The sequence below is a fragment of the Drosophila subpulchrella genome, chromosome 3L, assembly GCF_014743375.2.
Source record: "Drosophila subpulchrella strain 33 F10 #4 breed RU33 chromosome 3L, RU_Dsub_v1.1 Primary Assembly, whole genome shotgun sequence".
In the NCBI taxonomy this organism is placed as follows: Eukaryota; Metazoa; Arthropoda; class Insecta; order Diptera; family Drosophilidae; genus Drosophila; species Drosophila subpulchrella.
In genome coordinates, this window is record NC_050612.1 from 19,125,678 (window position 1) to 19,149,729 (window position 24,052).

The 24,052-nt window shown below is 39.8% G+C and overlaps 1 protein-coding gene and 1 non-coding gene across 2 annotated transcripts in view; both read right to left on the bottom strand.

Annotated features, from left to right (window-relative positions):
• Positions 1–335: 335 nt before the first annotated feature.
• The window catches only part of LOC119554875 (prolactin-releasing peptide receptor), a 33,114-nt gene continuing 9,397 nt past the window's right edge, over positions 336–24,052 (bottom strand). Inside the window, exons 2-3 of the mRNA XM_037865961.1 lie at positions 17,529–19,530; positions 336–611 (exon numbers count right to left, since the gene is read on the bottom strand). Of these exons, the coding sequence (XP_037721889.1) occupies positions 17,535–19,319 (1,785 nt within the window). The 5' untranslated portion in view covers positions 19,320–19,530 and the 3' untranslated portion in view covers positions 336–611; positions 17,529–17,534. The remainder of the gene's footprint in view (positions 612–17,528; positions 19,531–24,052) is intronic.
• On the bottom strand, positions 9,692–9,763 carry Trnag-ucc. Its single transcript has one exon. It is a non-coding gene; the product is annotated as a tRNA-Gly (tRNA).

A 24,052-nucleotide genomic window follows, 5' to 3' on the forward strand; every position in this document is an offset into this window, starting at 1 on the left:
CCTGTGTTGACATATTCCACACAATTGGGCCGAAAAACCAGCGCTCGAAATTTAATTCCGTGTGACTGGCGAAAGCCAGGCCCAAACGACAAATGTCTGACAGTTGTTAGGTACAAATTGAAAGCGACAAAGGCAAACTGTTCTTCGGAGAGCGGCTGGAATCACCCTTCGAGGCATTGTAAATATGCGAAATGGCCCGGCAATTGTCGCGGCTTGAATGGCAACGGAAAATTCGGCAAAAAATAGCAGTATAAAGTATAAAGAGGCGGTTCTGCCCCAGGCCCCCCACACACACATCAGCCCCCCCCCCCCCCCCCCCCATTTCCCCACCCAGTCACACAGGAATATATATATATATACATCTGATATCAATGACTTGTGTAGCTGTTTCAGCCAATTGCTAGACAACCTCCCCTTCTCCATCACTTGCCACATCGTTGTCACTTGGTTTGCCATTTATCAGCATTTTTCTACTCCTCCATGTTGAGTGTGGTTTACAAAAGGACTTCCGAGATCTAGCTGACATTTCCCTGCATTATTTTGGCTTGAATTACTGGCACAATTCAATAAAACTCCGTCCTCGAAGATGCCTAGAAATGCGTTTCGAATATCTGTAAAAACACAAAGAAGAAAAGAGTTAAAAAGTGGTTTCAGAAATGACAGATTGATAGACTCACACACACACATAATAATAATAATAATTTGACATTGTGAGGGTCGTTGGGCTTTTAGAAATTGTCAGCTTGATGCTTTATTAATATCCCACCCACTCGTTGGGGAAAATAGCACATCCTACTTAGTGAGTATATGTCGCCCACGTTTGTCAAGCCTATAGAATGTCGTAAGACCTCTTCGCATGCAAGCAGCTTATGCCAATTTGTTTGCCATCTTGCGTCTACAAATCGCAAATCGCCTTTGAATGGGCTTAATAGAGAAATTCAAGGCTCAGAGTGAGTATTTCGATCTAATGACAATACAGTTTGTACCGAATAAGGAGGAAACCTGTGGTAACTGTATATTTTATGGCGTTTAAAATGGTAACAAAAATAAATTCGAAACATTTCATTAAACTTTTATATCTGAGCTGATAAAAAAATAATCACCAAATCATATGTACTTTATAATTAAATAATATCAAATATCATAATGAAACCCAGATATTAGTTATAAGAAAATATTAGTTTTAAATGTACTTTATAATATAATAATAATAAATATCTCAATTAAAAATGAACCCAGATATTAGGAATGGTGAAATACGAGCATTATTAAATTTATTACGTTACAAATTTGAATATACCAATTTCTCCTGTATTAAAATAATGCCCAGATGTGCGCAATCATGGTCAACACCAGGCTCCAGTAGTCTGCCTAATTAAAGAAGCATCGGATTGCAGAAAATATTTGAGCCAGGCCCCAGCTTCCGTTATTGTTTGCCTGTCCTGGCTGACATCCACATCCACAAATACATCCACATCCTTATTGTCGTCGTCATTGTCATCGGCATGTCCTTGTTTTATGCCCACCCCGGGAGGTCCTAATTAGTATTAACCACTTGTTGCATGATACAGTTAATACCCCTCACTTTTTCTCGTTTCCCTCTTCACAATAATGTGCATTCACATTACGTATACGCAGCGATGACGTGTTGTGGCTTGCATGTCGAGCCACTTTAATCGCCCCTTTATTGTTTAATCAACTCAATTACAACGTGAGTGGGGAATACAGTGCATGTAATGGTTACTCAACGTTCATGGAACCAAATAAATTTCAAAAACATTCGAAGCAGAATTAAATCCAATTAAAAGGGAAATTCAAAACTGAATGTACACTCTTATTTGTTTTTCCCAGAAATCCCATCACATTTAGCCAACAAAAAAGTTTGGCTTTATGCGCTTAATTTGTGTTTGCGTACCATGCATTTTTAATAATTCCACTTTTTAAATTTTGCTACCGAAACCAATGGAACACGCCCCTGACATTTGTAAAATGTAATTAAAATTACAATGCAAATTCTGGGAAATTTTCCACAGAAGTAATATATAAACTGTGGTTATCTACCCACATAGCGAGTGTATCGATTTAATATTATGATGGGGCTATAAATTTTCAAAAATCAGATGAGTGTTTTGTGTGAGGGAAGAAATATTTTCGGGGAAAAATATTTAATTAAAAACTCGAACTCGTTGTGGGTGTGGAATTGGTATTTATTTTGTGACAACAAATTACTTGTATTTTTATACCCTTGTAAAGGAAATTAGGAACTTAGACAATGAAGGAGGCATATTAATATGTGCAGCTTGGTTAAGTTTAACCAACATATTTAAAGGACTTGAATAAGTTTAATGTGCCAAAGAATAAGCTAACAGATTATATTGACTTGCCTATATTTTTTGATAGCTTTATTAGTTTGTAGGTTGTAAAGGGATTCCCACAACACTACTTGAAAATAAATGCCATCAATCATTGTTATGCGTTCATGGCTTTCAACGATTCTATTTTATTTTTATGACTTTAATCAATAGATTTGCGGATTTTTCGCTCTTCCATTTGTTATATAAAGCGTATAGCTGCTTCTTTAATTGTTTAGAGTAAATCGATAGCGAAAAATCCCATCTGGTTTCGAGCCTTTAACGATAGGTTGATGCTGACAAATTAAATCGACTTGAATGCTAAATGCCGTTCGCTTGGGTGTTGATAATTGAAATAAAATTTCCCGCCTAACAAGGAGAAAGAATAACAAAAACAGCGGAAAAGGGGCGAAACGAACAAGGACTGTAATATAGGGAATACCGAGTGGAGGCGGGCAAGTGGGTGGTCCAAACAAAGGTAAACTTTGCCCGCAGCCTTAGCTATGGTCTTTGGCCTGCTGGCCGCCTTTGTTTGTCGTCGACTGAAACTGAAAGTCCGACCACCTTGAATGCCGCTTTATTAAGTATTCATTATTGTCGACTGTGATTGTGTGTGTCTTGTGGGCGGTCTGCGGGCATCATTGTGTGCGTTTGTGCACTGGAAAAAATTAGAGGTCCTGGTAAAACCTTTTTTTAAATTTATTTTGTTATTTACAAAAATAAATTATTCCAAAGGTGATAAAACTATAAGATTGCTTAGTTTATGATGTACTACAATATGGATTTTTCTAAAAAAAAATTTAAAATTATCTACGGATCTGAAGTAGGTTTTTTAAATAAAGTAAGCTTTCTAATTAAGTTCCTGACATATAAAAATTGTCACTCTAAGCTCAGAATTTTCAAAATGCAGGGAAAATATTTGTTATTCTTTTTCAGGGCGTATTAAAACTTTTTTCTATATAAACTATATTATCAAAACCATAGAAGAAAAAAAAAATAAATATAAATATATATATAATTAGTAAAGGTAAGAAAAGTTTTAAATTTAAAATGAACTTAGTTTTTTTTCTGTGAGTGTTGGGGGTGCGCAAAGGAATTACTTGGTTGTGGTCTGCCAATCGGAGTTCTTGACAGGAAGCAGGCGGAAATTGTAGAATCTCGGGTGGGCCGAGGTTCACCTCCGTCGGTCTGGACCCTAATTGCCAGCGGCACATTAATGTTTGTGTAATTAATTTTAATGATTGTACTTTGGCGCTCGGTCCCCTCCTAGATGTTACCGAAATGTGTCCCCAAAAACAAAAGTTTTCTTTTATTGCCCTGCTATTGTTCTTATTGGTGATGAGATGGTTTTGCCGTGGTATTTTTGTTCGTTTTTGCTTAGCCTAGTTTCGAAAAGTTGTTGCGGGAAAACAAACAAGGAAAGGCAATAAAATATTGGGCAAAACAAAGCAATAAAAAAATCAATAAAGAGAAGGAAATGCAAGTGCGCAAATTAAATTTATTTTGAATATCAGCACTATTTAGTGAAAGCTGAAATTTTTTCTGTGTAAAGCGATAGTATAACTAAAAGAAAATTGATTTGACAGTGCTTTCTATTATTCATTTACTAAAGTGTCGGTCATTTATTATGAAAACACTTTAATTCAATGTTATTATGAGAAGCAAAAAACACATTTTAATCCATTATTTATTTAAGTATACTTTTCTGGCTCGATTTGGTCTGCAAATCGGTGTGAGAAATATGTTTGCCCTTCTCGACCTGAGTACTTGTACTGTTGATTGCTCATATCTTGTCCTTTACAAGTACTCGTGACTCAAGTGGATTTTAAGTTGGCCGCAATTAGATGGCGACATAAACAAACTCTGTGGCCCCAGTACATATGTCAAGTTTGTGGAGAGGATGCCACAGGCTCCACAGGCAGACAACTACACAGATTCCAAGGACCTCGCCTCAACAACCCAACAACGGCGAGGAGGATGTTCTTTTTAATGAATTGCGATGCGGACTAAATTTAGCCCACAGACATTGAGACAGACAGTCTGATTAGGGTGTCGGGGCATTTAATGAATTTTGCACAGGGCGTAATTAGGCAAAACAGGAAGTGAACGAGATGGAAAGGAGGAAGGACTCGAAATGGTATCGGATGACAGTTCAATGACAGTCGCCGACACGTGTAGGTCTTTATGTAAATGAAGGTGTCGCACTGACATCACCGTTTAATGGAATGTTATCAACCCGCTGCCAAAGCCTCTCGGCACTTCATTACTTTTATTTGATGTTTAAATTATGCCAGGAGTTTTAATAATACAAAAAAATGACTCAACGTATACATGGCTTGGGAACATTTAACGCAATGAAATTTAATGAGCCCAAAATGGCGCATTAAATGAAAGGAGCAGAGCCAGGAAGTGGATGCTGTCAAAGGCGCCCAAAAGTAAACTGATGTATTTTTAATTGCTGCATACATTAAAATAGATTTAAAAAGAGCAGCCCCCCTTTCGAATGTGGGTGGAAAATCTCTACCCCGAAAAAAGGATTCCCAAGTCAGTGTGTGCGGACAGCTGGCATGCAAATATTTACTGCCGTCAGGAAGGGAGCTTCGCTTCTAGGCCGGGTCGACAGGGTTCAATACTGGTTAAGTCCATGCAAATCTGCCAGAAAATTGTGCTCACTCAAATCGGAGCCATGGACCTTATGACCTTATGCCAGGTCCACAAGTCGCAGGGTTAAGTGAGGTCTGAGCACTTGAGCCATCGGCTTATTAAAATATTCCACCTAGGGCAATGCACTTTAAATGTAATTCTATTTCGGTGTAATCCCGCTTAAAAAATATTTCTGAATATTAAGTACCGACGACGTGATAAATGGACAGGGATAACATTTTTTGAGAGAAATTTGTTTATGAACAAGTATGAATTAACATATTAAAGTATAAATATATTATTTGCTTACTATAACTTCATAGAACAAATGAAGTTTCTATTTTTTATTTGGAGGAACCCTAAATACCAATAGGTACTATTTGTGTACTTCATCTTAGTATATTGCTTTATAAAATTCAATTTTTTATCATTAGTTATATTTTACAATCCGCACCGTTGACCCCTAGACCAGCAATAAATTCAGTTTTTATCTCAAGAGCACCCTTTTACTTTCCTGCTAACAAAGTTGTCAAACAGTCGTTTGTGACCCTGATTTCGCAACTTGTTTTCAATATTTTTCACGCCACTCTGCTGACAATAATGGACAAAAGGCGCGACTTAGGGCCAAGAGAAATGGCGGACCATTTCGAAGGGCTCTGGAGAGCGTGATACGGTTTCTTGGCGCTGGGGATTGTATCCCTACTGCTTTTGGCGCTGATGTATCTGTAGTCATAAATATCCTGTGAGCTGGGACTCACTTAGAGGCTCAAACGATGTGGCATTATTCAAAATATTAACTTGAACTTAGACAGTATTATGAGAGCAATAAGCAAAGACAGCAATTTAAAGGGGGAAGGGAGGATACTTTTTCCACATTTGTTTCGTCTACTTGGCGCATTTTAGACAAAATTAAATTTTTCAAATATTTTTCCCCTTACACAATACCCACAGCGGTCTCCCGAGGGAATTTTGAAGGACTTTAGCTGGCTGTGCGGTTTGTCAGAGAGTTTATAAAAGTAATTTGCCTGCGGTGGACTTTTTCGAGAGGAGTGGCACACGCGCTGGGATAGAAGCAGAAAATTTAATTTTAATTCATTTTTGCCGTATAAATAATGTATACGTTGAGCCGGTCGGAAATTGTCAAACGACAATCGCTTTCTGGTTTAGAGCTCCAATATAAATACGTATATTTTATTGATATGCCGGGCACGTAGGACGGTAATTGTCATGGCTGTCCGACACGCGAATCAAAACAAAATGGAATGCCAGTCAGGAGCCGAAAAAAATGGGAGAAAGTCAAGTTCAGTAAACCCCCGAAACAATAAAGTAAATAGAAACCCCGATAAGAAATGTGTTACTTGTTAAAGCAATTGTTTTATGTAAATTTTAGAAATTATCACATTGTTTGTTTAAGCCTTAGGATAACATTTACTTAAATAAGGCCCATATACTTGGGTTACTATTTTGAATAGATTTAAACCCTTTGCTTTAAAATGGCAGCCTATTTCAGGCAAAAATGGATTTAATAAATTTAAAAACTCCATTTTTTTTAAAGAGCATAATTTTTTAAAGCACACCAAAAGTTGTCAACCCGGTTTCAGGATCCGTTTCTAATTAAACCCCAAGATGGGTAATCCATCAAGGCTGCCACATCCATCTCGCTTAAGGGTACTGAATTACATCTGATTTAAAACTTGCATACCGATTGATTTGGATCGAAACGCCCTTTGTCAGCCCAATTTCACAACCCACTCAGCTTGATTGTCATTGACGGAGAATCCCGACGAAAATGAATGATGATTTTTCCTGTCACTTGTACGGGAAGATGCCTGTGGCTTAATGACATGCAGGTCGTCCCCATGTCGTCTCAAAAAAAAAAGGAACAAGAAAAACCCTGCTTTTGTGCCACAAGTTGGATTTTGTCTGGCTGCGATTCCAATCAGAGTCGCAGCGCAAGGTGTAGCTTTCTTGATTAAAATAATGTTAATGGGCAGGGATTTCCCCCTCTTCTTTTACCTCGGCTATTCATTATTTTTTTTCGCAAGTTTGTTGGTTTAATGTGATTGATTTCGGCCAAGACTTTAATTAGAATTTGCTCTTGAAAAACGTCTTTAATGACCCGAATCACACCTGCGGAAAACACAATTTTCGGAAGACTCTTTGGTTGCCGGTGAAGTAAAAAAATCGATGAAAAAGCAGAGAATTTTCCAAGCCAAGCTTTTCTGATGACATGTTTTTTTTTGTGGAATTTTCCTGCCTTGTGGCAGGTTTTTGTTTTTACCTGTGCACCATGAATTATGGAGCAGAAATTTGTCAGGATTTTTCTGTCTTGTGGACAGGTTCTCGACCATAACAAGCTGGAAAGCTGAGGCTTAGAGATTGGTCAAAAATATGCCAAATTGCTGGAAATGTGATAAGCTTAAATTATATTTCTCTGAGAGTTATTTATTTTGTGACATATTCTCTGAAATTCAGCCATATTTGCTTTCCTTTGACCCACTTAATCATTAGGCATTCATTGCTGCTAAAATATGTATATTGATAAAGATTTTGGATGGACCCATTAAACTACAAGTCACTTAACAATTTAATAAAAGTTATAGTTTTTAATAAGTAAACTTCGTAAACTCCACTTTTTAATACTTTTTACAGGACATCAAAAAGTCGCTTGTTTCAACCCCACTCAAAGAGAATAAAAGCCCAACCGTGTTCACATTTATGATAATATTTCAGGCGTCTTTTGTGCCTCCCATGCCAGGATTTCCTTTTCTTTTTCGTTTTTTTTTGTATGGCTCCTTTTTTCCCCACATGAAAGTTTTTCGTGGCTTTTACTACTTTTTCCAAACAGAAAACGCACTTTTTTTGCCAGGCGAAAGCATTAAAGTAGAAACTCTTTAACGAAAAAAGGTTTTCAGAGGCCCACCGACATTGTTTTTTTTTTAGCATTCAGATTTTGTTTGCTTTCGCGCGCTCATAAATTAAGAAATGGCTGAAAAAATTCCCCTCGCTGATGACAGGCTCTCAAGCCAAGCAAACTTTTTCTTGACGCCCTTTAAGTCCCTGGCACCACCACCTGCTGACAGGAGGAGTTCTCCTAGACACTCCCAGTTAGTCCAGGTACCCGCTACCAGGAATATGCCCAGGATCTCCCCGGAATCTCCCCCACTCCGACTCCGACTCCTACTCCGACCCAATTACCACGCCTGGCTGCCTCTGCTCAGTTTGTTTGGCTGGCCTGTTTTCCTTGTTTTTTTCCTTGGGGTTCCATGTTTTTACACGGTTGTCATTCGAGACTCTGAGCTGCATAATTATGTATTTCAGTCTTTTGAAAAGCCTAAGCCCCCTCATCTGGCACCCCTCGAGATGGGAATGAAAGAGTGAATTCCAATCCGGGAGCATGCGAGAAATTCTGTGCAGAATGTGTAATTAGATTTCAGTTATTTTGAAAGGGATTTTTGGGCCATGTCATGTTCGTTGGCGTCTTGACAGTTCTAACCAGAAAACCAGAGGGTCAGCTGGGAGCTAGTGACTGGGAACTGGAATCTGGAAGCCTGGGTCCATCAAAACAAATTTCCTGCTCTATTATCCCGAAAATTACTCGTGCCGAAACTGTTTGTTGGCTTGTGTTTTGGCATTTTTGCTTGGCCAATTATTATAAAAGGCATTTCTCGTTTCATTAAACTCGTAATTGCTGGCTTGGCAGCCTAGGCAACGCCACTTGCCTAGCTTAGAAATTGGCTTTTTGGGAACTTTAATAAATGCCAAGCCGCAAGCATTTTTAATATTAGCTCTAGAGCCCTCTGGAAGGGAGCCCCTTCACTTTTGTCTCGCCAATCATTAAACACAAAATTTAATTAACTGTTAATAAAGCAGCTAATGAAGACAGCTCCAGAGTTTCAGAGGCCACACCCCGACCCGATTTCCCAGTTGGTTGAGGATGAGCCACTGTCAAGTTAATATTGCCTTTGGCTCATATTAAGTGGCGCTAAGCTCTGCTGTCAACACGGGCGGAGAAAAGGGGGAGGGGGCAGTGCCAGGACTTTCCCCTATCCTAGAAGTCAGGGATCAAAAGGAAAACTTCAAGCATAAATTAGATACATATATATACGGCTGGCTGGCAGCACACATATCTGCCTCTGTTAAGGCAGTCCAACCTGACCAGTGGCTGCCACGTTCCGCACATACAAGTCATGGCAAACGCCTTTTATGGCATTTAATGGGGCATAAACTTGGCTCGCTTTTATAGACAATTTTCATCAATAACAAAGACAGAATGCAGGCAGGCATTAAGCCATCGCACACTCTGACGCAGTTGCCTTCGATTAAGCTGGACACTGGGAGAAATATATGTTTGTTTGGGATTAACTTACTTTGTTATATGTTTTTTAATAATATAAGCTCCAAAAGAAAAAAATCATAATTAAAATATAACTAAAAACTGTTTTTGGATTTATCTACGAATAGAAGACCTCTAGCATTTTAAAACATTTTTTGAAAATATCCAAAACATGAGCACACCAGAGAAAAAAATGTATAAAACCAATAGAATCTTTCAAATTTAAACTTTCAATAAAAATTGTTCCTAATCAATTTGATATTACTTCCTAATTATGTTGATGCTACTAAAACTTATAAAAATTTATTTATAATAATAAAATAAAATATAATACAAAAAATTATAATAAAAAAAATGCATATGCGTCGGCCGGGAATCGAACCCGGATCAACTGCTTGGAAGGCAACTATGCTAACCACAACACCACCGACGCTAGATAATCCTGTCGAACTAGTCACAACCCAAAAATTGTGGGTACTGATTGCGAATTAGAGAAACTATGTTTACAACTATAATTTCGTTATCAAATTAGCATTTAATATTCCCAGAAATACAACTAATTTGTGGTTTTTACTGGGTGGCTAACCTTGCCAATATGTTGATTAATTTTTGTCCAGCCCTTTTAATTGGTTCTGTTTTGTGGGCTCAGGAAATGGTACGTGTTCAAAGAAATATAATTGAAACCCATGGAATATGAATAAAATATAATTAAATCGAATTATATTAAATAAATAAATTTTAATAAATTTCCATAAGGAACAAATCAATTTAATTTTGGCATTTCGAAGAAGTTTGGCAGGCACAATAAGTCTAAACACGTTCTTATTGAATTTTCCCCGTTAAATCCTGTTTTCCTTCTCGCCAATCATTTTTCCCGGCTGCTCGCTACGTCTAAATTGAAATATGAATATTGGGAAATCTTTTAATTTGATCAACCGCTCCAGCCAGTGTAAATCGAATGGCTGCCAAGTCAGTTAGAAATTCCGGCGGCTGCCTCGGGAAACCGGGAAGCTCTACGTGCCGGACATGGCAATATATATACGACTGTTGTACACACAACCCATTGGCCAGAGCCACCCCGACACGGTCGTAATTGTCGTAGGGCACTTTGGATGAGTGAGTTAAACGCCCGGACTGTTTAGCTAAGCCTAGTTCAACATGTCTGGGTGCCTCATAATCGCTTGCCACATAAAAAGCGGCAACGGACTGATGGAAACACGCCCGTACATACGAGTATATAGCCAAACTCATTTTACCAAGCAGCCCGACAACAAGTCAATAAAATTTATGACCATCAATTTCAATGTGTCGAAAGTTTTTCTTCTTTTCACATTTTCCCCTGCGGACAGGCAACTCCTTGGGGGTCCGACGGAAGGTCCCTTGTTTTCTATAATTTATGCCGACGGGCGAACAGGAAAAGTAAACTTTTCGCTCATAAATTTCCCACAGGCTGTTCTTAGCACCTAATCTGGCGCACTTTAAAATCGCTCGAGTGGGCCAGGACAAGATGTCCTGGCCAGGACTTGGAGCTGGACTCCAAGTAGGACCGGAATCGGAATGGCATGCCCCTGCTCTCCCTTCTGCTTTCTAGTTTCCGTCTTAATTGTTTGCTCAACACCTTGGCTAGTTTCCTGGGCGGGGCGCCATTGTTGGTTTCAGCCTTGCTTACCCAACATAATAAAGCTTGTTAGCGTAATTGCTTAATTGGCCAGGTCCAGGACCCTTCTCCCAGCCTTCCGCCCCCTAATGGCCGTGTTTGTTGTTTGTTTTGCCCGGTGACCATGTGGGAATCGGCACTCTAACAGCCAAACACAGGCCACACATATATATGGTTGGCATTCCGCCCAAACACTTTGAATTGAGTGCGAAAGTAAAGGCGTAATTGCATTGGTTGGATTGCTTTCATCACTGAACTGCTGATATGGAGGAGTACAGTGGGAAAAATATTAGCCTTACATTTTACTAAATATTTAAAGCCACGTTCAAAGGGAAAGTTGTATAAATACTTAAAATACATAACAATTTGTTCTTAATAGCAAGGGGTTCTTTTTTAAAACATAATATTTGTTCATTAACTTTTCTTAACTAAATAAAATAACAAACTTGTTAAATATATTTTACTTAAATATATTTAAAGCCTTAGAATTCTAAGACTACTTAAATTTCTCTTGGGGCTTTAATGGTTTTCCATCTTGAATACCACGTGCAGAAATTCGAATAAATTCCCTCCGTTGCAGTTGCCTCCTTTTCCCCAACTCAAGCCAATCAGATAAATGGAAAATCTGTGGGAAATCTGTGAGGCAGCTGCCACACTATCGATTACCACATAAAGAGGCGGCACACAAGAACGTATTCAGGCATCAATTAGAGACTTCCTGTTGTGCCATTTGGCCAAGGGGAACTTCATTAAACGCGTTTATTTCCAGCCAGGCAGACATTCACATTCGTACATCAAATATCTGTCTGTCATTCAAGTTGGCTTATTCAGCATCTGCCGACAGCATTAAGACGATTTGATATACCTATCCTTAAGTGCGAAAGCTCTCAGGGAAATGTACTTTTTATGCCAGCCAGAGGCGTGGTCAAAAGGGGAAATCCTAATCAAAGTGAAGAAAAATATTTTGTTAGAAAAGAATTATAAATAACTAACATGAGATGATACATTTTACAACTAACATGGGTTTTTTTATGTTATACATTTTTAAACAACATTTTTTTTACAAATAAATTACTTATGCAAGAAAAGAATATTAAATTAATAAAGTAAGATGATACATTTTAAAATAAACATGGAACTTTATTTTATATTATACATTTACAAACCACTGTTTTAGAATTCAGAAGATGAGATACTAAGAGACCCTGCCAAATCCCTGGATTTTACCCCTCCTTAACTACTTGATACATCGGGGGCGCCAAATCCCCTTGCGTTTGCCAAAGGGAACACATGTTTCATAACACTTAAAATCCCCGATTCACGGTTTCGAGGACTGCGACGATCGCGTGAACAAGTAAATGCCAGGCAATAATTTTTTTATTGCCAGCCAATGCCAAAAACATTTCGCATCGAGTGTAAGTACATATTGAAATAATGTTATTCCCCTTTATTCGGGGGTGTGGGTGTGGGTGTCTGTCTGATAAGCAGCCAAAGTCCTTGTTATTGTAGCCGTTAAATCCGCCCACACACACACACACACACACACTCCTCCGCCCCCTGAATGGATGGGGGCGTGGCATGTTTGCCGAACTCTCGATATTTATGCCCTTGGTATAGCTTTAGTATCGCTTTAATCAGACTCTTTGATTTTACAACACCATTATGCACTTTTAGTGTGATTGATTGGAGGGCCTGGAAAATGGCAAATGCATTGCCATTCGGTCTAAATGCGGATTGCGAATTCAAATTCGATTGGGGAATCAAACAAAGTACATAAAAGGTTAACGAGTAGCAATAAATCCAAAGAGCAGAAATAGAGAAATTTAATTATATTTGCTGTGGCATTTAGGAGAGAAATCTGATGGAAATGGCAAATACCAAAACAAAATATCAATTGAAAAGATTGGAAAGCAAAAGGTATACTCTTACTTGGTTCATTGGGCTTTCATATTGACAAATTCTTTTAAATTTTTGACAATAATGCAATTTTGAAGCCATAAAACGCATGCGTTTATTTACCACTTGGCTAAAATGTGTGCATTTAACCAATTGCAGTTTCTGTGGCTTTAACCAAAAATTGAAATTGCAACCGTGTGGTAGCGGCCGAAAACTTATTGCGGTGAGTGTTTCGAATTTCTGCCAATTTGATCCAAGTAAAAGCAGAAAACTTTGTGCCTAACACTTTTGGTCTGGAAACTTTACGGCAGTTATCAGTTGCAGTCCTGCTTACATTGTTCTCGATCGAAGTCACGAGAACTTTTTGCGACCATTTGCCATTAGCAGACATGCAGCTTTCTGCACTGAGAAAATAGAAACTGTCAAATCAACTTTTTAAAAGGGTAATATTTTAATTTTTTTAATAAACATTAAATCTAATACGTTTTACAAATGTGTATAGCTGCGGTTAAGAACAAAAGTATTTTAAATGTTTTTAGAATTTGAAAAAAAAAATTCTTAGAACAATCTTGGAAATCACTTTTATTTAATACGTTTTTTTAATTCAATGAGTTTTCTGTAAATGGGACAAATAAAAAATGTCCATTTATGTACATATTAGAATGAGAAGTATGAAAAGTACTTAAGTGAATTTCTATGAACTTTAAACACTTTTAATACAACCTAATAAACCTCAAGAGTGTGTTTTTCAAGCATATCACATTATCCCATTATATGGCCCGCACCATTTCTTCCAAAGATTTTGTTAAATGATACAGAATTTCTATTAACTTTTTAGATGTGGTTATTTTAATCAAAGATGAACTCGTATGCTGTGCATTTCCCCATCGATTTGTTTAAACAAGAATTGCAAACTTTTTCTTTTGTTATAATTTTTTTTCAGTGCCACAAGTAAAAAAAGGACAAGTTGTTAAATAAAAGTTTCTCACTTGCTTACAGAACGATTCCCGGCGTCCTGAGCAGAGACTATGAGTGTTCTAAATGCGGAGCAGTGAACCTCATGCATAATGCAGATGGTCGGACATGCAACCATCTCGGTGAAGAGATTACAGTCGGTCTCAGTTTGCCGAGATACGTATTTGAGATATGCAGGGCATTCCTCATTCATTCACTTATTCAGTCATTCGTTCATTCATGCCCCATCCTGCCACTGGAACCAGCTCCGCCGCAGAAGTAGAAGTCCTGGCCACAGGAGCTGCGTTTGTTTACTGTCCGGCCTCTCAGCCCGGCAGGGTAATTAGGCAGAGTCGTGTGTGATTGTGCTCTGCTAACGACCCGCCTGAATAATTCATTAGCCGGAGGACCACCGCCCCCCATGCAACATCCACTATCCACTCACACACATCCCGGTTTCGCTGGGCATCTGTCTGTGCTTTCAAAAACCCACCGCAAACATAACCCAAATGCAAACAAGAACATCCTCTGGCTAGTTGATATTTCACTGAGTGTATACTTTGTCCCAGATTGAGGAAAGCCACTAAGATATTCCCGCACATATATTAAAGTGCTATATATTTACCCCATATTTATACCCTTGCAGAGGGTATATTGATTTCAGTCAGAAGTTTGCAACGCAGTGAAGGAGACGTTTCCGACCCCATAAAGTATATATATTCTTGATCAGCATGACTAGACGAGTCGATCTAGCCATGTCCGTCTGTCCGTCTGTCCGTCTGTCCGTCTGTCCGTCTGTCCGTCTGTCCGTCTGTCCGTCTGTCCGTCCGTTTCTACGCAAACTAGTCTCTCAGTTTTAAAGCTATCGGGCTGAAACTTTCCCAAAAGTCTTATATCTTTTGCAGGTAGTATATAAGTCGGAACCAGCCGGATCGGACAACTATATCTTATAGCTCCCATAGGAATAATCGGACAAAAAAATGAAAAAAAATTATATCTTTGGTGTTTTTTAGCATATAAACTCCTAAGCTTGGAAATAACAATTTTTAAATAATTTTGAATTTTGAATTAAATTTTATCGAAATCGGACGACTATATCATATAGCTGCCATAGGAACGATCGGAAAATTTGTGGAAAAATAATATGAAAAAAATTTTAGCTTCGGTGTTTTTCAACATATAACCTCCAACGCTTGGAAATAACATTTTTTAATTAGTTCTGAATTTCGAATTAAATTTTATCAAAATCGGACGACTATGTCATATAGCTGCCATAGGAACGATCGCAAAATTGGTAGGAAAATAATATGAAACAAATTATAGCTTCGGTGTTTTTTAACATATAACCTCCTACGCTTGGAAATAACATTTTTTAATTAGTTCTGAGTTTCGAATTTAATTTTATCAAAATCGGACGACTATATCATATAGCTGCCATAGGAACGATCGGAAAATTGGTAGGAAAATAATATGAAACAAATTATAGCTTCGGTGTTTTTTGACATATTATCTTATACTATTGGGAATATCATTTTTTGTGTTTTTAAATTTAATAATTATAGCTGCAAGGGTATATAAGCCTCGGCTTGCCGAAGCTAACTTCCTTTCTTGTTTTCCACTTCATTAGTTCTGAAAGATAACCGCTTTTTACGAATCTTTGCAAGTGTTTCTAACTGCTATTTGAGTAGCAAAATGTCTTTAGCAATACTTTCCATTTCCTTGGTTTTATCTGCCTTCAACTCTTCGCTTTTAATCGAATTAAATGTATTTATAAACTTTACGACCCATTCTATACACTGTGGCCCAGACATCTGTATAACATAAGATCCGAAGATTATAAATGGGAAGGGGCAACAAAGTCATGGAAATTTTGCTTGGCATTTATTGGCCAAATTTAGTTGGTAATTTGTGTACATATATTAGGTATATTTATGTTGTGCACCTGTCCAATTTTGGTCGGGGAATGGCCGAATCGTTAAAGGGTCGCTTTATTGTCGGCACGTTTTTCATATTTCTGCAATCCATTACCAAGAGATGGCCATCCGTCACGGTCTCACAGCCTCCGGCGGACTTCAAAAGTACTCCGGCTGCCCATTTAAAGGAGAAACTTATGCGTAACGATTTTCTTGTGCTCCTAAGCAGCTTATATCGAAGATGCTATGCTCTTGAAAATTATTTGTGTAAGTTTACGCAACACGAATAAAACTCAAGCGCAATTTAAATAAATATAAAATCAGCAAGAGGAAGTTATTTAACAAGCTGCTACAAAAAGTATCAAGCATTTCAAGGATTTATTATACAAAATGCACTTTAATGGTTTATAATTCCGTTTTATTTGAACTGACTGAAGTGACACCATTGAAATACATATTTTAAAATATAAATAGGAATAAATAAGACGTTCTTTCCTGTCCGACACACAGACATAAGTTCTAAGAATGAAAAACCTTCTGAAAATATGATTTCTTGCTACTTAATATGCAATTATCTTGTTCTTTTCCCCATAAATTTCAGTAGAGTATCAGAACTGTCAGAAATGTTGCACTGCTAACCAAGTAACAGGAGTCGTTCCCCTCCAAAAAATAAAATCATATACTTCTTGTTACCTCCTCGAAGAGCGGAACTTTTTGGGGGCTGCTGGGAGGTCGAGATTTGTGCGCTGACAGGAAGCAACTTTTGGCTGACTCATGGCACTTGATTTACTGCTCACCGTGGTACGGGTAATATGTACTATGCAGGTAAGTGTTTTTTCCCAGACTGCAGCTCGACAAATGAAATTTTGGCCCAAAACACTGGGAAAATCTGCTGCCAGATGATGGCCTTTGTGACCGAGGGGGATTGGATGTGGGGAATGCTCAAGTTCGCATTGCTTTTACTGCACATTTTATAAAATTCATGCAGGTTTGCTCCGATTTCGCTCCCACTAATGGGCTGCTCTTTGTCCGGACAAGAAAAGGGATGATTCCTTCATCAAAATTCCCTGTGATTCGGTAAGCAATTTTCGTTCCTGCACAATCGCAATCAAGCGATGAGCTTGCAATCCACTTGACTCTCTTTTCCCGACTAAAAGGATGTGGAATATGGAAGCATTCCTTTGTGATATTGATAAATGTAGCTGCTGTTTGCTGGCTGAATGTGAGGAAACATCCCAATGGATGTTGCTAGACTTATATGTGGTCTAAGAAGTAACTTTTAAGCATGTGTAGCTATTGAGAATCTCGGGAGATTGGGAAAAATGCGTTATATTTGTGAGTATTTGGTCTGAAATTCTACTTATCAGTTGATTGGTAAGAGAAGCTCATATTTTCTAAGGCTTGAGCTAAAGCAATTCAATATCTCAAATAGTTAAAAAAATTTTAGAAATATTTTTAATGCTGTTATTTCCCGTCAAGTTTACTAGGTTTGAGCCATAAACTATGTTAATAATTCAGATTCAAAGCAAATAATAAATGCAATGATCTAAAGTAAATTGAATGAATTTAATATTTATTAAGAAATATCTTGTTTACCACCATTTGTTAATTTTCCAGAGGGTTTAAGATTTAAGTTTATTTAGGATTACACAAAAATCTCCTGGGACAGATTTTAAGTGGAATTGATTTTAAAGATTGAATATAGCCCGAAGATATTTCCCCGATTATTAGTAGACCTTCCCCGTTCCATTACATTCAATAACCCCTCAGTTACTCACCCTATCTCAGTTGAATCGTCTCCCGAGCTCTCCCCCGCCGCCTGCTCCGATTCCCTCGCCCAGCTCGACCATCACATCCGAGTCCTGGCAGTGACTCGTGCTCGTCTCCAGGATGCTGATCCCAGTGGTGTTGTCCGTGCTCACGAACGGTGTCTCGCTGAAGCGCACCTCCACGGTCTGCTCGTCGCCGGAGTCTAGGTAATCTCCGTCCGTCTCGTCCGTCCGCCGCCGGATCCGCCTCGTCAGCTCCACCTGCTGATGGTGGGACGGCGGGAGCTGGTGCATCTGGTGGTCACTGCCGTGGACCAGAGCCGCGTTGATGCCCCGTCCACTGAGGATGGGCGACACGGCACCGGTGCCATTGCCGTAGGTCGGTTCCCTGGGTATGATCAGCAGCTTCTCCTTGGGCAGACACGTCTCCTGGGTGATTCCGTTCTCGTCCTGGTCGTCGACATCCAGGCTACCCAGCCCGCCATCCCCCTTGCCATGATGCAGACGCGGGCCACAGGTGTTCCGGTCACTCCGGTTATAGCCCCTGGTGATGTTGATGATGTTGTTGTTTGAGGGATTGAAGCAGGGCAGCACGTGCTTGAACTCCTTGCGAAAGTTCTCGTTCAGCCAGGCGTACAGGAAGGGATTGTAGCAGGTGGAGCTCATGGCAATCGAGTGGGCCACGAAGAAGAACAGGATGTAGAAGCGCCACTCGTTGGACTTGTCATCAAAGTCATCGAATATGTTGACCACGTTGATGGGCAGCCAGCTGAGTCCGAAGACGGCCACCATGGCGATGAGCATGCGATTGGTGCGCTTCTTGCGATCCCTATCCGCCTCCTCCCTCCTTGAGGACTTCGATCCCGGCTTGGCCCTGGCCCGCTGGTTCAGCTTCACCGAGATCCACACATAGCAAATGGAGATGATGAAGAATGGCAGCACGAACTGCAGCGTGGTGGTAATGGCCCCGAACACCTTTCTGTACTGCTCCGACGGCCAGTTCTCCTCGCAGTACACCCGCACATAGGGCAACTCCTGACCCGCCGAACCAGCCGTCATCACCTGCATGTAGGCCTGGGCCGCCGAGGTGGCATCCGGCGGCTCGATGAAGCCCGATCCCGATCCCTGGGCCACATAGCTGCCGTTCAGCATCAGGGTGGCCTCCACCAGGGTCTCGTTCGCAGCCTGCGTCCCGTTGACCAGCTCATTGGTCATCTTCATGTACATGCCGTAGGGCACGGTGGCCAGCAGGGCTATCACCCAGATGCTCACTATGATGCCGATGCAGGTGGAGAGCTTCATGCGCGGATGGAAGGGGTAGATGATCACGAAGTACCGATCGATCGCGATCGAGGTGAGCGTCAGCGTGGATATGTAGATGCTGCAGCCCTGGGCGAAGGACACCAGGTGGCACAGGCTCCTGCCGAAGGCCCAGCGACCCATGAACGTGTAGAGCGGGGTGAAGGGCACTGCCAGGACACACAGCAGGATGTCCGAAAGGGCCAGGTTCGTGATGAATATGTTCGTTACCGTCTGCATGGCTCGATTCCTCAGGACCACATAGCAAACCAGGACATTACCAAAGACTCCCAGGACGAAGACGGTGGCGTACAGGACGTAGAAGAAGATCTGCACGAACTGGTTGTGGATAATTCCGCCACTCCTGTCATCGTCGTCCGCCAGCACAACGCTCGTGGTCACCGGCGAGGTCAGGCTCCAGTTGGTGGTGGTGCTGACCAACGGCAACTGTGTCGTGGTGATGGTGGCCATGGTGGTGCTCATCCAGCTCAAGCTGGCCATCTTTACGGCTCGGCGGCTAATGAGTTGAGTGGTGGTTGTGTGCTCGACTTGCTGCCGGTGGTTCCGGTTCGGATGCGCACCACTTAAGCAGCCATTTCCGTCGCCGCCGGAATTGAGCTCCTTACTCGATGGCCTGACCAAAAACCCCTTGGCCGCTCAGAAAGCCTCCTGCGATATTCTGCTCATCGCAAATGGAAGGAGCCGTTGAGTTCTGAAAGCAAACCGAAAGTAGAGGGGGTTTTAGTTGAAATGGATTAAGGAAAATTAAACAAAGAATTACAAAAAGATTTACCCCTTTTCCCCTAAAAGAAATGGCAAGCTTTAATGGTCTTAAATTGGTTACATTATATAAAAAGCTTTTTACTTTTTTTAAAACTTAAATTCATAAAGTATTACAGTTGCATCATTAAGCATTTTAGATTGTTGCTGAAGTTCATGGAAATCGATGATAATAAAAATCTCATGGTCATGTAACATCATCGTAAGAATCCCCATAAAATTGACTACTAAAACTCAACTTATTTCCAACTTTCCTGCAGGGAATTCGTCTTAAACGGACTTAAAAACTAAGTTTTCTGCCGGTACCTTCTGTTCCCCCCATCGACATCGTGTTCCCACCCCAAAAACTTGGTTTTTACTTCTTGTGTACTGCCTTTTGTTTGTCTGCTTTTTGGCCAAAAGGGATTAAGATGTTGCCCGGACTGGCTTATATTTTTAGTTGCGTCAGACACGCTTCCCCGGCTTCAAGCTTCAGAAACTGCGTTCCTAGCCCTCCTTTTCCGATTCCGAGAGGCATCGAGTTTATTAAAAACAATGCCAATGTGACAGTTGCTGTCTCTAACTGGGCTTCCAGACGAAAATCTCCAAAAACTTTGATACCCGAAGCTCTTCGGACAGCTTTGAGCCAGAGATGAGTTGTATACTGCGGCCGAGGAAATTTCTGATCTGTGCCCAAAAAATTATTTCATTGGTTAAAACGGATAAATGATAAAATTACTTATGAAAGTGTATAAAAGTATACAATGCTAGTAGGAGCATCATCACTTCACAAATGATTTTGAAACTGTAGCGCTTTCTGAGTCACCTTCGCTTAATTGCTTTGAATCTATAATGCTTCTTAAAGTCTTCCAAATAATGCTAGGTTAGGGCTGCGTGTATACCCCTGTGGAAACTTATTAAGCCCCGATTCTGGACAGAAGTTGAACATTCCTCCTCGTTACGAAATGGCCATTACCAAAGAAGTCCATTGTCCATGAGGGCTTGCAATTAGGCACTGCAACCAATCGGAACAATTGTTAATTGCCAGATACTAGTGGACCAAAACAATGGGTAATCCCTCCATTGTACCGACCCGGGGCAGCATTTAATCTCATGCAATGGGAGGAAGTTTAGGGCATTTTATTGCTTCCCCAGAAGGTCGAAAATTTTGGCAGCCAACCGAATAACCAACCAGAAGCCAACGATGCAAATATGCCGATGGCTGAATGGCTTCTGATCACGTACAGCAACTAAATGCAAATTTAATTGGATTCGCCTGACAAGAGACCGGTAAAGTTTAGCCAAATGTGCAGGTGCATGTTAGTAAAACTGTGGAACATTCGGTTCAAAGCCGGATAATGCAACGCCCTAAAATCACAGACTTTGGGGGAGTAATTCGGGGTAGCTTTACAAGGTAGCAAATTGAATTCCTGCGTTTAATGAACACATGCTGAACACCTCGGGTCACAGATACCAAGGTTAATATAGTCAAGTCGAGAGGGCGAATACTTTGCAGATGGCATAACTTAATTAGAACCTGAGACCATTGTGTCATTACATGAATGCAAAAGTTTGTGCAACATGCCTCAGAGATTCTTTTGAGAACTGGGGAAATTAGCACTTGTTGGGGCTAACTTCTTATAAGAAAGTTTGCCAGGCTAATTGCAAATGTGCTATGAGCTAAATAAGTAATTTACACGCAGCCTACCACTTTCTTAATATTAACTTAGTAACTGAAATAATCAAGATACTTTGAATGTGGAAATGGTCAAAAATATTTAAAGTAATTTATAAGCCATTACAATATAAATATTTCTAAAATTAGTCTTATTTATTATCACTATTTAGCTACATAGAACATAATTTATCGAAGGGAAGAAAGACTGGGTAAATTGTTAGAAATTACTCAAAATATTACAGAAAGTTTACCAGAAGCCGAGGGCTTTGCAATCCGGTTAACAGGAAGAATGTCAAAGGAATTTAACGCCGCGGGGCCAAGAGCAAGAATATAATAATTTGATAAATTAATAGAATTTTCGGCCAGGGATGCCGGATATTGTGTAAAGGGAGAAGAACATCGTGCGAAACAAGAAAAATTGCCAGTTAACAATTTTTTGTTGTGCCCGTCTTTATATGAACGCATTTATCCATCGCTTGGCAGGCCGGAGCCGTAAGCTCCATCAAAATCATTACCAGCACCCGGCATTGGCAATCCCCGAGTGTCGCCGACGTCATCATCGCCATCATTCTGGATTCTGGCTCCTGGTCGGTGGCTCCAGGTTCCTGCTCCTCTTTCTCGACTCCATTGTCCTTCTGGACGGCTCACGCGCCGCACTCCCATTATCATTACTAACAAGCAGCACAAAGCAGCTTGAGTGTGTCATCCTGCCGACGACCATCCCATCCCATCCTCGTAAACCCCTGATCTGCGGCACTTCGTAATTTTAATTTTGATGCATTTGTCACCATTTTTTGTTCGCTTTTATGGCCAACACTAGGGAAAATTATACTTTGCTTTGTATATATCAAAAAAAAATTATATCTATTTGTGGCATGTCATCTTCGAATTTCTAAGATAAGAAAACAATCTAGGAATTAACAAAATGTATATGGCTTTAAATATTACTGACAAGCTTAATATATTTATTACCTTATTAACTAAACAATAATAAGAATAATATAAAGATATGTTAAATAAATATATATAATATAAATATATTTATACGAAAGGAATATTTTAATATTTTTTTAGAATAGAACACCATGTTTATATTCACTGATAAATATATTGATAATATATTTAATAAATACTTCATTTTAATAATAACTTTTTTATTACTCTGTAATTTTTCCCTGTGTATTGGCTCCCCGTCGCTTCAGCGTCTTCTGTGACAACGATTTATCTTTGAGCCCGTGACATAATGAAACAAGGCGATATGGCCAGGACGAGAACAAACGCTCACTTTAATGGGATTTTATTTTGCCCCCCGCAATATCAAGAGCAACAACAGCCCATCCACGACAAACTGCTCGGCTCCTCCTATAAGTGCTAGTATATGGCCTACTTATAGGCGCTTGGGGAATTTTATGGCAACAAGGTGAATGCAACGTCCAGAGGGCAAGAACCATTAATGAATTTCTCATCGCTTCGGGCTTAAAGATGCAGTTAAAGCGTATCTCAATGGACTGTCAGGGAGTTTATGGGTGCGCAGGATAGTCAAACACAGTGCTAAAAAAAAGAGGGAATAAAAAGGACAACCTCTTGGTCCTTTTATTCGCATTCGCCCAAAGCCTTTTTGATTTCCCATTTACCGGGGCTAAGGGCAAGGCAGAATTAAATGAAAAACAAATTGAATGTGTTCTGGGTGGCTAAAGAAGACAGGTTTTCTGAGAAAATTCCTGTACGATTTACCAAACTATCTGAATTTATTTGTATTTATTAGTTTTTGTATTTATTAAATTAAATCTAATTGACTGCTAAACCCTTTTATTAATCTAGGATGGAATTTTTCACCAGAGTTTACTGATAACCTTTGATCGGTTAAACAATCTAACAAAAGTTCAGGCAAAAAGTAAATATACCTGTAATAATAGCCAGATAACAATCGAAAAACATTCAAATGTCATTTGCATAATTGCAACCAAACGCCTATCAGAATAGCAATTGAGTAGCAATACAGATAAAATGGGATTGAAATTAAAAAAAGCAATGATGTTGCATTTGGTTTAATTCACAAACTATTAACTACTTTAAGTTATGCAGTAAGTCTTTAAAGTGCATCAAAATTTGGGTAATTTCATCGATCTAGCCCAGCATTTGCCTTCATTTGCAGGTAACTATAGCGTGCTCTGCCAGAGAAAATATATTTATTTTCCACAGCCGCAGCCGCGAACAAACTTGGTTAAGCTGTTTTGCGTGCCGGCAGTCGGCATTAATAACTCTTCAAGCATTTTCGGGCTGGGTAAAGTTCCGGAAAACCGTCGGAAACCTGGAATGGGATGGAAACTATGCCATTAGCAGGGCACAAGATTTCCCTCCACTAATGATGTGGTCGGAGTGGCCAGTGATCAATGCCGCAGAGCTCCTCAACCAGCTTTTTCCACTAATTAACATGGCTATTTTTATGATAATCAATTACAAAGTTCGCGCACAACTTCGACTTTAGTTTTGCTTCAAAAAAAAAGGCGAGAGGAGAAGAAAGTTTTATTCGCCGCCGAGAAAATTACTCAGCAGATTAGGAGATCCGACAGATGAACGGACACAATCCAGTCCGTTGGGGCCGCGATGGGAACATGTGTTCAATGTCTGTGTCAGTGTCATGGATCGATTGATGACGCGGAATTTAATTAAAATTTTCTACGAGATTTTCCCTTTTTTTCCGCTGTTTTCCCGTTGCCATAGCTGGCACTTTAAATTTTTGCCTCACTCGTAAGCAGCCACTTTGCATATCGCTGAAATGTCGGGTTGAGAATTA